The 16678-nt window shown below is 37.2% G+C and overlaps 1 protein-coding gene and 1 long non-coding RNA gene across 3 annotated transcripts; one reads left to right on the forward strand and one right to left on the reverse strand.

The window, feature by feature from the left end:
* Positions 1–1367: 1367 nt before the first annotated feature.
* Positions 1368–15871, reverse strand: slc52a3 (solute carrier family 52 member 3). Of its 2 annotated transcripts, none has more exons than XM_052094629.1 (5): positions 15810–15871; positions 14621–14679; positions 11451–12602; positions 10226–10349; positions 1368–3404 (listed from the first exon to the last, which is right to left on the reverse strand). In XM_052094629.1, exons 3-5 carry the CDS (start codon positions 12449–12451, stop codon positions 3189–3191), a joined length of 1341 nt encoding a protein of 446 aa, XP_051950589.1. In that variant the 5' UTR covers positions 12452–12602; positions 14621–14679; positions 15810–15871; the 3' UTR covers positions 1368–3188. The 2 variants fall into 2 exon arrangements, with proteins under 2 accessions (XP_051950589.1, XP_051950590.1); XM_052094630.1 differs by having other exon boundaries at positions 14617–14679; positions 15810–15861.
* On the forward strand, positions 5517–9127 carry LOC127621143 (uncharacterized). Its single transcript, XR_007967832.1, has 3 exons — positions 5517–5648; positions 6032–6106; positions 8890–9127. It is a non-coding gene; the product is annotated as an uncharacterized LOC127621143 (long non-coding RNA).
* Positions 15872–16678: the final 807 nt, after the last annotated feature.

Below are 16678 nucleotides of genomic sequence, written 5' to 3' on the forward strand. Positions count from 1 at the left end.
AATCATAACAGTGGGCGTTAACACTGAATTCTTAAATGGAAAACGCCCCCAAAACAGACTGTTTGAATCAGAGGATGAGAAACAGGGTGGGAAAAGGTCATATAATCACTAGATTTTAAAAGTTTTTCTTAAAAAAAAATATATTAATACTATAATTGCACCTAAGGGAACATAATAATACAATAAAAAAAACCATGTCATGACCCCTTTAACTCCAGGTTGTTCCGGGGGGGATTGTCCCTGTAATAATTGCACTGTAAGTCGCTTTGGATAAAAGCGTCTGCCAAATGCATAAATGTAAATGTGTGCATAAGAACACAAAATTAATAACAAACACACAAATATAATGACTCACGTTGTGCTTTCCATCATGTGTACGTTTGTGGTGGTGATGGAAAAGAACCGGGAGTCGACAAAATCATAATGACTCTGAAACCAGACCAACGCTGGGGGCGCAGGGAACAATTCAGACCGTAACAAATGTGCCCAGTGTGAAAACCATAGATATTATCTATATGATGTCTATGATGAAAACCACCTGAGGTCAAGTAGCAGGAGACATATCCAGCTGCAGACCCGCAGCACCAGTTTCAGAACCCCAGCGCCAGAACCTGAAGTGAGGGGCGGAGTTATTGACAATGAGACAAGCATGGCGGAGAGCATGGTGAGTTGTGTAACGTTTTTGACATCATGTTGTGAAAAATTATCGCATATATTAAGTTCAGCGTTTATCTGCTAAATATTTAATTTGTGCATAACTTTATCATCTTAATGAAGCTTGAATATGTTGTCATACGTTCGATACATTTTTGCGTGTTGTGAATGAGCCTTGCGGTGACGTTTTGAAGACATCTTGTGAAGGTGTTAAAGTGTTTGTTCCACGTTCCTCTGTTATATGCATTGTTTGTGAGTTAATGTTACCTTATAGTTGAGGTTTTTTTTTTACATTGAGATTATTGTGTGGTGCTTTCATCTCTTGTAGAGACATTTCGAATGAATGAAGACCACAAGGAAAAGGCCCGCAACAATCTCCTGGAACAGTCAGAAGCTTCCAGAGAGCCCTTTCTATTTCATTTTGTTGTCAGGGATGACATGGAGTTATTTTAGCAAGAATGTAAGGACAAAATGGGCCTGAGAGTGAATTCCACATTTGATACATTTTAAGTTTAATTTATACAGGATTGTCATGATAAAATGGGCCTAGGGGTGAATTGGTCATTTGTTGTATATATTTTTATTGTTTCTTTTAAAATTATGCTGAATTTTCTCACTTTTTTAGTTTTTTGATATGTTTTATTTTACATAAAGAAAAATGCATGCTGCGCATGTTCTTGTGAAATAAAGTATATTTTATATAAAATGCCCATAAGTTTCAAGCATTTTTTTTTCACCATCATGATCAGGAAGTAACTCTCATAATACAATGAAACGGATAACTATATACAATTATATTACACAAGATCAATGTTTTAAAATGCTTATTGTACTGTACCTTAAAGAATCATTATAACATACATATAAAGTATGATGTTTCGTTTGTAATAAAAGCAAAGTACTCTCCAAAACGTTAGGTGGCGCTACTCGGTTTCGAACGTAAGCTCCGCCCCTCACTTCAGGTTCTGGCGCTGGGGTTCTGAAACTGGTGGTGTAGCCTCTCCAAAACGTTAGGTGGCGCTACTCGGTTTAGAATGTAAGCTCCGCCCCTCACTTCAGGTTCTGGCGCTGGTGTTCTGAAACTGGGGTTCTGAAACTGGTGGTGCTGCGGGTCTGCAGCTGGATACTATTGAGTAGCAGTGCTATTAGCTATACAGCAAATGAGCGGCATCTAGTGGTGACAGGTTTAACTCAAAGGTCGAGTCGACAGCATCTGTGACATCATTTTGATTACCACAGATAATAATGTATCGTCCCCCAGCAAAACAAGCAAAGCTAATCTAATTACTTTGGCAGTCAATGGGGAAATGCTTTGCACTGGGACAAACGTACACTGTTCCAAAAATATAGTTTCTCAAGACTTGAACATTATACAAAGTGTGATACAATCACTGTCTAACCTTGTGTATGCAGTTAAATCCAATATTTTAACTAATTTCATGACCAACATAAAAGCCCTGTAACATTCACGTGCATTGATTGGATACTGCCAGAGACTGTGTAGCCCAGAGACAGAACACTTGTATAAAATGAATAGGATAAATTGAAAACCCAATATGGCAGATGTACAAAACGAAGTCCTGTCAGTTACCTCAAGAACACACATTTTTGCATTAGCTGGACCAGCATAAAAAAATAAGTTTTAGTGTGAGCTAAAGGAGCACAATTTATGATACTTTTGTTGTCAGATTTCACAGCTGATTTTAAATATGTGATTTGATCTTGACCAACCATTTCAGAGATTTTGGTCTTTCCCCATCAACTAGATAGGAGCTGTACTTTCATGCCACTTGTATCCATAGAAAATACCCATTTGGAAGCATTCCCAAGATAGTGGACGAGTGAAATGACTTGCCTTGAAAAGGACTTTGACATAACCTGAAGGAATTATGTCAGTAAAACATATTCATTTGCCTAGAAAAGTAGTCCCTGCTACAATTAACTTTACAGCTCAAATAACACAGAACAATTAACACAAATATGACCTGCGCATTTCTGCTTATTAACCCTCCAGTACATTAGCCAAGTGCATTACTGTATATACACTGCTGTACAAACTGAGGAATGATGCCACAGATGCATAGAACTTAGCTTGTTTTGAACCAACAACATTCCTTTAAAACCAGCCTGAGTCAGGATTTATAACATAAAATTAGTGAATTATGTAATTATTAGATTTTGCCATAATATAGGAATGAAATATGGTCCAAAAATATATGTGACAATAAAACATTTCCAGCTATTAAGAAGACACAACACAATAATAATAATCCACAATAATATAAAAATGATGAATTAATTGGAAACAAAAATGACAGGGAATCACATTGAAACAATGTTCGGGGATGTGTTAAACATCAGTTCAACATATTTTGTCAATATTAGCAGAATGGCCTGGCACACATTGATGCACTCATGAAAAAGGATTTCATTTTGTCCACAGAGAGGTTCATTAGCTCTGTACGTTCAGCAACTGTGTAAGAATTCATTCCCCTATGAGTCGTTCACACCACACATGAATGCTGTAGAAACTCTCATGATAATGGACATTTGGTTTTGCAGATATCTCCCGACTGGAAGAGATGATAGATGTTGATCAGGGGAAACATAATGACAGAGCCCAATAAGGAGCCTGCTTGCACTGCTGCTCCACACCACACGAGTGCACTGTGACTCCGGTCCCTTAGAATCACACCCACCATCACCTTTACGTAAGACAGCAGACCAGTGAAGAACACCCATGACAAAACCTGCAGCAGGAAACAAGGTAATAAATATAAAACAAAAATCAATTGATGACCCTCAGTCATTTTTGAAGTAACATATTTGCAAGTTTGTAAGTTCATGTTCTAAGTTTAGGTACATCATGTTTGGCATGCCAGAGATTCACAGATCCCAGGGTCATCAACCTTTTTGACATGGAGTGCCATTTTTTTTTTCTGGTTTATGGCTGTGCTGACGTCCACCCCAACAGCGCCTGAGTCTTCATTAAGTTATGCTTTTTACATTATGTTTGTGAGGTAATAGTTGATCGGCGGTTTTTGCCAATTTAAGCTGATTACTAGATCTTAAATATGTAAAGCTATTTTTAATATCAGCTCCTGTTTGTGTTGTTGTGCCATCAACAAACTGTAGGAAAGTAGTGTGACTATTGTTTAAAGCCTTGTTTACAATATACTTTCACCTTGCTCCGCACCACGAGCCTCCACTGACTGCACAAGCACCTCCCCAAAAGGACGAGGCGTTTATACTTGAAGCACTTGCCGTTGTATTAGTCTTTGAATTGAAAGGGGGCGACTCAGAGTAATCGTCCTCTAAACCAATAGGAAGTAGCGGTGAGAAGAAGTAATTCAAGCAATTACTTTAGACATAAGTACAAAGCTGGTGCTTCCTGCAAATGTAATTGCTCACATACACATTTATGACCGCCTGTCAATGTAAATGTCTCTTTATGTATAATGACAACAGAATGGGGTTAATTAATGTCTATTGCCATCAGTGTAGTTTAGTGACTGTGTGTATATTTGAGAAGACACTGATGAATGAAAACATGGTACATGGTAACTTCAGCTTTTGGTTTTATTTCTCTTCTAACAGTATGTACAAAACAAATGTAAGCCAATATTTTTTACATCAGATGTTAATGAATTCTTATTTTAACATAAACGTTCCATACAAATTTTTTTTTTTAAGTACTTTACTTAAAAAGTTGCAGATAACGAGTCCATGCTTTGTCGACCCGCAAAGCCACAAAAAGCACCTGATGGAGTTTAAACTTCACATCAGACTTCTTTGGGTCCACTTTCGCCAGCATGGCAGCCATAACTACAGCAAATCTGTAGTCTTCATTGTCCTGCTGCGTTATCTACCTCCTTAAAAAAATGCAATAAGTAAAAAAAATTATTCAAAGCACACTCTGTGGGGGGCCTGGTTCGCAAGTTTGAATCCCAGGGTGTGCTGAGTGATTCCAGCCAGGTCTCCTTAGTAAACAAATTGGCCCGGTTGCTAGGGAGATTAGAGTCACATGAGGTAACCTCTTCGTGGTCTCTATAATGTGTGGTTTGCTCTTGGTGGGGCGTGTGGTGAGTTGTGCTTGGATGCCGCGGTGGATAGCGTGAAGCTTCAACAAGCCATGTGATAAGATGAGCGGGTTGACGGTCTCAGACATGGAGGCAACTAAGATTCGTCCTCCGCCACCCGGATTGAGGTGAGTCACTACGCCACCATGAGGACTTGAGGTGCATTGGGAATTGGGCAAGAAACAAGAATGCAACTCTACCAAGTAGTGTCCAGTTGTTTCTATTTTTTCAGCAAAACTTTAAAAAGCATAGGTATACAATTGGCTTCACCCATAAAACATCAACCAAACGAATTTATTTAAATCTAACTCAGAATCAATTGTGTTGTTCTGAAAACAAAAAGAAACAAATGAAACACGGTATCGGTATTTATCGACGGTACACCTTTATCTATAACTATATAAAAACATTTCAATATAACACTCGATAGTTTAATTTAAATGCATTCAAATGTAAACAGACATGAAGTTTGGTTGCATGAAAAACCCTCAAGCATGTGCCGTCCCTGGATTACAAACAGCCTATCATATGGCTTCATAAAGGAACGTGCTACGAGTGACAAGCAAACAGCCAATAACAAGTTGTGTTACTGTGGGGTTCGGTTGCGCCATCGCCACGTGACATCAGAACACATGAACACATGCGAAAATGACTGCCGTGCCTGCCCACGATGAGGAGATTATGAATAATAAAAAGGACATGTCAGCAACAGGACAGTGTGGCATTTTTTTTATTTCTTATCATTTAATATCACTTTAACCCCTTCCACCCTTTGGAATATGCAGCATGTCTTCCGCCACAACCTACATCTACCTCACCTCAACAAACAACCCACAAGCAGTCCACGATGGCGAGGTACTCGACAACAATGCCTTGTGAGAAATCCTCCAAACGATTTTTGGAACATTTTATTCAGTAAGTTCAATGGTTTCTTTAACACTTATGTATTTAACCTTCATATAAGAAAGAAGATATATAAAAAAATATATATTTTGTTTTTGACTGTTAAAACAAAAAAAATGTTTGTTTGCATTATAGATTGGGTAAATTACAAATACGGTGGTTAAATTCAAACCTTTTTTCTACTGGTGTTTTTTTTTAAAAAGGTTATTAAAATGTATCAATAATTTTCGATACTGAAATATGAAACATTATACCATGATATATTTTTAGCTGTATCGCCCAGCCCTATGCAGCATGCGCATTTTTAACCAAATTAACCAAAAGTGAAACACTTGCAAGTGCTACCCGAGTCAGTTGGGTACTGTAGTCTCATCACATTTAACATTTTTGTTTAGCCTCTCATTCAGCTGATGAAAACACACTGCGTGATCATGAGGAAGTATTACATCAAGATGCAAACTGGAATGCAGGTGCGTAATTTCATATAAATAAAATAGTCTATTCCTCTCTCGCCGTTGCTGGCGTGCCAGTGATTACCCCTCCACGTGCCATAGGCCCCTGTAGCCAAACACTGGCTATGACACCAGCACCATTTTGGTAGGAAAAGGGTACGGTGACCTAAAGTTATCAGAGCTATAAATTAGGGTAATTATTCAGAGGTATTGAGAAAGCACTGGTATCTCTCACCTCATTTGCCAGTGTTGAATAAGGCCTGAATTACACAGCTAATCATTACTAAACACTCGACTTTGAAACTAGAAAGTTATTAGCCACATGGCTTTGGATTTATCTGGAAAAAACATGGTTGACCCCATTTTTAGACTTATTTCTGATGTTCACAATGTTTCATTCTTAGTCAGAATTGAATTGTTTTACAGGAACAACTCGTGAACAACCATAACAACAACAACAAACAGTTGCGATAAGTTATTGCCTCTGCTCATATTATGTGTGTGAACTTGAAAAAACAATGTCAGACACTGTAATATGCCCTGGCCCCCTCCCTGCACATCGGTTTATAGTAGCGTAGTGTCACTGAATGGCTGGATGTCTGAGTGCTGTCCAGAGAATAGCATAGGATTTATTGACAATTTAAAGTTTTTGGGGTAGACCTGACCTGCTAAAGAGAGACTGACTCCATCCCTAAAGTGAAGGTGCCACTCCCCCATGTAATCTTAATAGTGACAGTATTTGACTAACTGGGGCCCAGGCCAGGAAGCAGACAAACTGGCTAATCCAAACGTCTGCTAGCTGCCTTGAGACATCACATTGAGACATCACACGGGTCACATAAACTACAACACATAGATACTGCAACACCTAGATTTCACATAGAGACCATGTTTGTTCCCCAAATTACCAAACACAAACCCCTCAATAAATAATTGAGAAAAAATTTGATTACGGCAAAACTTGAAAATAAATAAAATAAATTAAGATAAACATCATATAATGCTATTGCTACTAAACATTAGATCTCTTTCAACCAAAGCACTAATTGTAAATGAAATTATTACAGATCATTGTTTGGATATGCTCTCTTTGACTGAAACCTGGCTTAAACTGGATGAATATATTAGTTTAAAGGAATCTACTCCCCCAAGTTATTGTTATAAACATGGGCCTCGTCTGAAGGGTCGAGGAGGTGGTGTTGCTGCAATATACAAACTAGTTTTTGGTGTTACTCAGAGGACAGGATATAAGTTTAAGTCTTTTTAACTAATAATGCTTAATGTGACACCGTCAGATACAAATAAAAAGTCTCTATCATCTTCCGGGCCGTATTCTGATTTCTTTGGTAAATTTGCAAATTTTCTATCAGATCTAGTAGTTACTGTGGATAGAGCTTTAATTGATGGTGACTTCAACATTTACATAGATAATGAAAATGACACATTGGGATTAGCATTTATCAATATACTCAACACTCTTGGAGTCAGGACCAACTCATCGCCATAATTATACGCTAGATTTAATTATATCAAATGGAGTTGATGTTGATAATATAGAAATTCTGCCACAGAGCAATGACATCTCGATCATTACCTCATCGCGTGTATGCTGTGATCATCTAATGTAACTCAATCTACACCACGCTATCGTTTAGGTAGAACTATTCTTTCAATCACTAAAGATAGCTTCACTAACAATCTTCCAGATCTATCTCATATAATCTCTATCTCTATACTCAGTAAGCCAAAAAGTCTAGAAGAACATGAATATAAATATAGTCTTCTCTAGCCCTCTTGATAGTGTTGCCCCCTTCAATTAAAGACAATTTAAGAAAAAATCCCTGCACCATGGTACAACGATCACACTCCTGCTCTCAAGAGAGCGGCTCAGAAAATGGAGTGCATGTGGAAGAATACAAAATTACAGGTATTTTGCTGTGCATGGAAGGATAGTGTCTGTAGCTACAGACAGGCACCAAAATTTGCCAAGTAAGCATATTTGATCAAATTTAGAAAATAACCACAACAATCCTAAGTGTAACCTTCTGTACTGTGGCTAAATTGGTTAGGGATAAAGCCTCAACTGAACCAGATATTCCTTCACAGCACAATAGTAATGACTTCATGTAAGTTGAAATCATCAGAAATAAAATTGGAATTATGCAATCATCTGTCACAGTACCTCAGAAAACAGTGTCTCATATATTTTCCACACAAGCAACTTCAATCCTTTGCTGTCATAGATCATGAAGAGCTAACAAAATTTGTCGAAACATCAAAAGCCACAACATGTATGTTAGATCCAATACCAACTAAGTTCTTCCCTGTAATCTCAGAACCTCTTCTTAATATTATTAACTCCTCACTATCCTTAGGACATGCCCCAAGAAACTTTAAAATGGGAGTTATGAAACTGCTTATTAAAGGTGCAGTATGTAATATTCAGAAACCCTTTTTATTAATGACACATGTGGCCATTAAGTGAACTGCTGCCAGCTACCTGCTGTTATCAGAATTTCAAAATCTACAAAAAGAGGTAGATTCTTTTCATATTTGGCTCCTAAATTATGGAATAGTCTCCCTAACACTGTTCGGGATGCAGACACACTCCCTCAATTTAAGTCTAGACTAAAGACTTATCTATTTAGCCAGGCAAACACCTAATTTATCCATCAACTCACAATTAGGCTGCTTTAGTTTGGTCTGCTGGAACTAGAAACATTTATCTTGATCTATAACTGCAATAATTGACTGACATCTACGCTAATATTATTGTATTTGTTTCTCTGTCTCAACCTCAGGATTCATATCCCGAGGTTACCAGAGCCACCCAGATCCAGCTTCATTCCTTCGTTGGTGTTGGACTCCACTGCTACTTGTCTCTGAGTGATGACAACTAAATGCAGCTGTTGCCAGCCAGACATCACTTCAATCTATTACGATGGACTTCAGGGGATGAACTGATGCTAACTCCAACCATAAGACATTGGATACTTCATATGCCACTGCCTGAACCTCGGATTTAGGATTGACCTCACCGAAATGACCTGCCCGTTGAACTGTGATGCACCTCACTGATCTCTGCCTGCAACACCTTGGTCTAATAATGGACTACACTCTTAAAATCGAATACATGGACTTTCCAACAAATGCCTACATCAGCCAAATAAGAAAGGATAATGCATCTATGTGAACTTCTGCAGTTAATCCAGGAACTTCAAAGACATTAGTCATTATTCTTACAGTTCATACAAAATCTTTGTTTAATTACTGGCCCTTAACACTTAGTTTACTCATTTTAAATTCATGACTTGCACTGCACATAAATAACTAATATTGGCATTATATTCAGTCTGTTTAGCCAGAGGGGAAGTGGTTATGTTTCTCCATTAACCAACATCTTATGGCGTTTTTTGTTCCTTGCCACAGTCCTTGTCTAAATACAAATAATATTTAAAGGTGCTATATGTCATATTTTTACTGTACTAAATCATAAAATGACCATAACATGTCATTAGAGAATTAGGAAATATGCTAAGTTGAAAAAATGGCTTCTCAGATAAAAATGCTACAGCCAGTATATTCTATTTGGAAGTTTCCATTCCGGGCCAGAATTTCTGTTTATATTTTGGCCTGTGTGATCCCGCCCACTCATCAATAGTATTTAGACAGTGTAATATGTAATAGTTGCCAGATTTGAACAAGTTTGCAGCCAAACAACACTGCTTGCTGCACTCAGATGGAAGCCAGCAAACAAACTGGATAAGGGATAACAGATTCCACCCGATCTAAAAAGCCTCACCATCCGTCTAAAAACCACCATGACCAGAGGCATAGTAAAACAACTATAAATATTGGAGATGCCTTAGACAGCTTAAAAATTACTTGACTTGACTTCAAAGTTCTGGTCACCATTCACTTGCATTGTGAGGACCAACAGAGCTGAGATATTCTTTTAAAAACCTTTGTTTGTTTTCAGCAGAATGAAGAAAGTCATACACTTGAATTTTCATTTTTGGGTGAACTATCCCTTGGCTTTTATCTATTAACATTTAATTTTGAATGGCAACAATAATAGGCAAACATTTAGACAATATTTATATAGAAACAGGCTGAATACAGTACTATGTAACTTACTATTATAGCGTCCCCTAGAGGTGTATCTTGGAGTAATGGGCAAGGACTCATGGCAGCCATGGCCATATTGAAGCCTCCAAAACCAGAGCCCAGCAGACACAGGAAACCCAGTAATACTAATGAGCTGTAAGAGAATCACATACACGTTAGTCAATCTGTCATTATGAGGGCACATGCCAGAACCTTTCTAACACATCATAATGTGCTTAAAATGAATATCACGTGTTAAATACAACTTAAGCTCTATTTACAGCGTCTGTGGTCTACTGTTGATTACAACAGAAAATAATGTTGACTTGTCATGTTGCAAGAACCAATGAAGTTTGATATGTATTGATAGTTATTGACGTGTCACCATATTTGATTTACAGTTTATTAATTTAGTTTATTAACAATAAATAATACATTTTGGTTTATTCATCATACAAAGTGACTGTATGCTTTCAGAAGATTTGGAATTGATGTAACTTGAAGTCACATGGACTACTTTTATGACACTTCTAAATGTCTTTTTAGGTTCACCCTAAAATGATCATTATCTCATAATTTTGTATGTATTTGTACTTGTATGGCTTTCTTTCACAGAACATTGAGATATTTTAATGGCGATATGATGTCTGTTTGTCCATACAATCCAAGTTAATAGTGACCAAAATGTTTAAGCTCCATAAAGCACATAAAGGTAATCCATGTCTTCTGAAGCGATCCAACCAGTTTTGGGTTTGTTTTCCGTGGAAGCAAGGAAGTTGCGGAAGATGACATACTGGTGAGTAAATAATGAGAGAATCATAATGTTTGGGTGAACTATAACTTTAAGCTTTAAAGTGTGTCACTATCATTGGTATTGTATGCAAATAAGCAATCCCTATTGAAAATGTATCCTTTAGTGTTAGGACAGATGGGTGTGTAAATAATGACAGAATTGAATATTTTGGTGTAACTATACCTGGTGTTATTTGTGGTACTGTCACCTTGCCTGCTAGGCTTCCATTGGAAGTGTATTACCCTATACACATTTTTCATTTGTTTTTACAAATTGAAGGACAGTCATAGGTGTTTTTGAAATAGTTTAAGTTGTATTTAACCTCTGAGATATATTTAAAACACCCTCATAAAACTACATAAAATATATGCAGCTTATATGAACAATGTTCACAAAACCAATGAAAAACAGTAAACATGAAAGATGGCTTAATTGGAACCAAGGAGAAGTCAAGAGGTATACCGTTTAGGGAAAAACATGGCAATGATGCATGCTACTGGATTGGCCACTGATGACAGAGCAGCTGACAAGTGATAGGCCATATTTCCATAGGGCATACAGGAGAACGTCTGCACAGATGGCAGTAGTCCATTTGTCGCACCATTCATCCACACCACCATGAAATAGATAAATGCAAGCTGGTAGCCAGTGTGCAGCGGTACAGGGAATAGCACCTTGATCTGCTTCTTTTTATCTTCCTCTGGACTTCTCTTACTTGGATTGACATCTTCCAAGCCCCTGCAGACTGTTGCCACAGCATCTGTGTTTGCAACAAAATTTTCAGTAGAGAGTTCAAAGGTGCGAGGTAGACGATTTAGTATGATGAAGGCACCCAGACTTATTACTGTCATTACAGCTAGGAAAGAGAAAAAGATCTCTGTGGAGAAGTTGGGGGAGAGGTACTGCGTTTCCACTTCATAGGTTGTGTCTCCGGTAAGGTTATCAGATGTATGTGACACATTGACACATTTTGATATCCCAACACCTTGCACCAGTGCCACTAGGCCTGGAACCAGACCACTAAGCCCCTCTCCAATGAAGTATGTAGTGATGTATTTGGCTGGAAGTTGCATCATAAATGGCAGGAAGGTCACAGAGGAGGTGCAATCAACTAATGCGAGAAAGAAGGTCAGGATAAAGAATGCTGTGCTACGTGGTTGACCTAGGAGCACTGTGGTGTTCTTCCAAAACAAAGCCAGTAGAACACAGGCTACAACACCAATTGACAGGACTGTGTAGATAACCAGATTTTCACGTAGTCGTCCTGGACAGAATTTGTGTGCAAGGGTGACCAGCAGAGGGCCGAGGTTGGCAAGCTGAATGATGACTGTGAGGTAAGAGGGTAAGTCCCAGCTCTCTGGCAGAATATTGACTATCAGTGGAAGCTCCACCCACAAGCCATTTATGGATACCCAGGAGCCCAGACCAAAAGCACATGCCAAGGCATGGATGTGCAGAGGCATACTGAAGACTTTGTAAGACAGCAAATGCGTTGGTTTTAGAAATGTTTTCAGTTTCAGCTTCTTTATTTTGGTATCAGTTTGGTGTGACGTTACTCCAGTTGTAATTAAGTTTGAATGTCTTCTTGCCTTTGTGGAGACATCAATCAGTCACCTTTGAGAGAAACAAAAAGCAGTAATGTAGTAGGAAATAAGTATTGGCAATTGACATATGAATGATGGCAAGTGTGAAATACTTCACACTTGCCTATTGTGAAAGATGTGTGAGACTAAACTGTAAGTAAATTTACCTGAGCATTATAAATCTACACTGAAACTGACTTTGGGCAGTTTCTACTTTCCTGAGCTTCAACATTGCAGCTGTGGGGTCATTATAATTGTTTTAAATGAAGTTATTTACAGGGCATGAAATCCAGTGCAGGATTGAGGGTATTGCGCACAATTTTATCAGATACAGCATGGTCCACGTTCATAATGCCGGTAATTCATTTTAACATGGAGCTGAGAATTGATAAACCAATCCATACAGATCTCTCTCTCTTTCTCTCTCTATCTATCTATCTATCTATCTATCTATCTCTCTCTCATGCAGCTTTCGGCACCTCATTGAACACTTGTTGAGTTTAGTGTGAGTGTGTGCAGTGAAGAAGCGCATATTTGCTGATATTAAGATGTTACAGATCTATAAACTTGTTAATACTGCGTCTCTGTAAGCTAGCGATACTGTAAAACTTTAGCTCTTGTTTATAATCAATGTTGCAAGCGCGAGATGTTGGAGTGATCTTGTTTTGCCGGCTTTCATGTTGTGGCGCTCCCTCATAATAATACAGCAAAGAGAAAGGCAGAAATAGCTAAATGCTTTGTGTGCATCCAGAACTGCTCAGCTGCAGGCTGAAGAGAAATGCTTAACTGTAATTACGTAACTGTAATCTGATTACAAGCATTTAAAGTCTGTTCTACCTAACATCTTTCAACCCGATCTCAGGACATTTCTTACATATTTTAAGAGTTGGCTATTTCGTATGATTTTGTACGATTTCGTTCAAATGAATTAGTACGATTAGTCATGTGCAAATGCCCGGATGTGTAATGCAGAAGCATGAGTTCCATGTGTGAGGTGTCAAGGACATACTTATTAATATGATGCCCTTACCCAAACTCCTTATTTAAACCTCACCGATCAGTACAGTGTGTAAACATGACAGGAAGCTGTTATGTGTGACAGAAGCAAGTCATTGTCGCATATTAAATGAAAACAATGTCCAGCGACGTCATTGGCTGTAGTAAGGTCGTACGAATTCAGTCGAGTTCAGTCGTATGATATCATATGAATTAGCCAAATTTAGAAAGTCGTACGAATTCTTATGATTTCGCTATGAGAGTGTGTTGCATCTTTTGAGTTCCACAGAAGAAAGTCATACAGGCTTGAGGGTGAGTAATGATTACAGAAATATTATTTTTGGGTGAAATCAGTTGAACTTTTTATAAGTATCTACCAAGACCAACAACATAAATGTAAGTCAGCACATAACAACATCTTGTCTACAACGTAGACTGTATACTTAAAACAATAATAATTCCATCTGAATAAAACGAAATAAAAGAATTGGGGGAAGTAGCCCCCAGTGTGATTAGGAGCCATGTAAGGGATTTTCAGAAATGAATTTCAGGCCCGGATTTATGTAGCACCTCATGCAATACAAAGTACAACTGCAATATAGCAACATGAAGATCACAAGCAAGGTTTTCATAACATAATAAAACATGAATTATAGTTACCGGTTCATTTGTTTGTTGTATTAAATAGGCTTTCTAATTCCATAAAAAATAAAGTTGATGACATTGTCTGATCCAGGTGGTCACACTTTTTTCTTCAAGCTAAAATAAGTCAATCTGAACTTGTCTTTCTCCTGGATCCAGGACTAAAGAACACTATCACTATTTGGTCAAAGAGGACAAGATATGTAGCAATTAAGATTTATGTGTGCTGGCAATAATTCCAACATGATAACAATGCCAGTACATGTATTTCCGGCAGTCATTTTCACATCAGCTCTAGCAAACATCAAATTCCTGTTCATCTCAGAACAAAATACTTTTATGCTCTTTTAAATAGTAATTGTACATGTTACCTTACTGGTGGAGTATTAAACAAATATGTTACTCACAGACCTGCTGATGCAATGAGACAGATAAAACGTCCTCTTCATCTTGGAATCGACAGTAGTTTGCTGTAGAACAGGTAATTATTATTAATAGAAAAGACTATTCCAGTGGTCCAGTATCCAGTTGTTACAGGTTCAACTTCTGAATCTCAGTTTCACTTAAGATCTCCACAATGATTTATGGTTTTTAAACTCAGCATATGAGTGTACACGCGGGTTGTCTGTTTCCCTCGTGAAAATCAACTGCCCTAATGAAGGGTTACTTTCCTATCACATGACCAAGTTACACAAAAATACATTTTAGCTGGCCCATTGTTATATTTGCAAATCTTCTGTTCTATTATAGCAATGTCCTCAATATAAATAAGGAGAGTGTCTACAATAAGACTAATACAACAGCGTGAAAGTATTTGGACAGTTGAGTCACATTAAATAATGTATGAAAGTCTTTGCAAAATATAACAAAAATATCAAAGCAAATGTCATTCATAGTACATTTTTCAAGCAAAACATTTAATGCAAATACGTTTGTTTGATTTTGAGTTATAAACAATAAACACTTTGTTCAAATTTAAGGCAAGTTTAAGATTTTGACCCTTTCTAGTGGTCATACTTGTGGTTTCTCTGTTAGGAATTGTGCAGAATGAACTTCTGAGGGGAACTTCATCCAGCCACTAAAATGACCATTTGGTTAAAAGTAATTGCAAAAATGAAGAAAAGTTAAACTAGTTCTGAGAAAAGGTCTAGCACAATTTATTTGCATATGCCACTTAGTTTGATATTAATGCAGCGTTGCTGAAGTGTCCAAATTTTGGGGGGAGGGGGGGCACTACATTGTTCAGTGTATGCTAAATAAATGGTTTTTTGTTTTTATATTCTGACTCAAAGGCCTGTTTGAGATGTGTTAGATTTATTGTTTTATTTTTTAATTACAGACAGAATGTCCTGCAATCTATTGGTTATCTTATTTGTACTTCAACCATTCTTCTTATTCAAGATTCAAAACTGACTTGAAAAATAACTGGTTATACACAGTCTTTAAGTAATGTTTGAGCCAAAATAATTATACAAAAATGTAAAGTTGCATAAACATCAATTCTTTATCTAGAACTTTTATAATAGAACACTTTGAATGCAGATATGAATCTTCATAAAACATTAAACTGTTTATAGGTACTGTTTATTTTCATACTCACTCTGATAGCAGGGAAAATCCAAGCTAAAGGATCACAAAGCATCGCAATCCTGTTTGTGACTAACTTAAAATCTCATTCTAGACATTCTTTGGTGTGTCTTAAATGTACAACCCTCATTACTGATTAACAGCAGTTATGATCAGTGGCTTTGAACTTTTACCTCAAAAAAGAGGAATTATTACAAAGATTAATAACTCAAACACAGTTCTCAAAGAAATAAATGATTCGGCAGTATAGATCTTAGTCATTTATAATACTAACTAAAACTAAACTGAAAACATTTTGGAGGGAGGTTTACTTAAAAAAAAACCTTGGAAACAATTTCCATACAGACATTGCTAGTAAATTTAACAGACCATATATTCAAGTAAAGGCTATTTTATTTTAGCCACAATTCTTGGTGGCTTTAATTGGAACTTCTCAAGTAGAGTTTACTTTGCAATACTCTGTTTCAAGTACATTTACTCACATATTGTTTGTACATTTTACACAATTTACGCAATGTAGCACTGAATTAGGCCATGCTTTTAAAAGTGTACTGGCATTTCAGTGCTTTTTTTATGTACTTTTTCATATACCACATGATTCACAGAAGCCTTCTACAGGGAAGCTTAATGCATGCTTTGTAGTCTATTAAACAACATGACCTTGTTATAATGTCAACAGAAACCAGATCCAGACCTGCAGACCTCAACATTTGGTGCATAAAACACGATGACAGTAACAATCAACAATCAATTTAATATTTCTCCTTTAGGATTCATACCTGATAATGCATTGTGAAGATAACAATCACAAAAAAATATTTATAAGCAAGAACATTCATTTTTAAATGTTTGAATCGAGTACAAATGTAGATTTTACTTAAT

Source organism: Xyrauchen texanus, chromosome 27, assembly GCF_025860055.1.
Source record: "Xyrauchen texanus isolate HMW12.3.18 chromosome 27, RBS_HiC_50CHRs, whole genome shotgun sequence".
In the NCBI taxonomy this organism is placed as follows: Eukaryota; Metazoa; Chordata; class Actinopteri; order Cypriniformes; family Catostomidae; genus Xyrauchen; species Xyrauchen texanus.

Excerpts from the sequence above, each read along its gene's own strand:
- slc52a3 (XM_052094629.1), bottom strand. The coding sequence starts at position 12,451 with ATGCCTCTGCACATCCATGCCTTGGCATGTGCTTTTGGTCTGGGCTCC. Across the intron at positions 10,350-11,450 it reads GCCATGTTTTTCCCTAAACG|CTCATTAGTATTACTGGGTT; the intron begins GTATACCTCTTG and ends ATTCTCTTACAG. Across the intron at positions 3,405-10,225 it reads CTCTAGGGGACGCTATAATA|GTTTTGTCATGGGTGTTCTT; the intron begins GTAAGTTACATA and ends TTCCTGCTGCAG.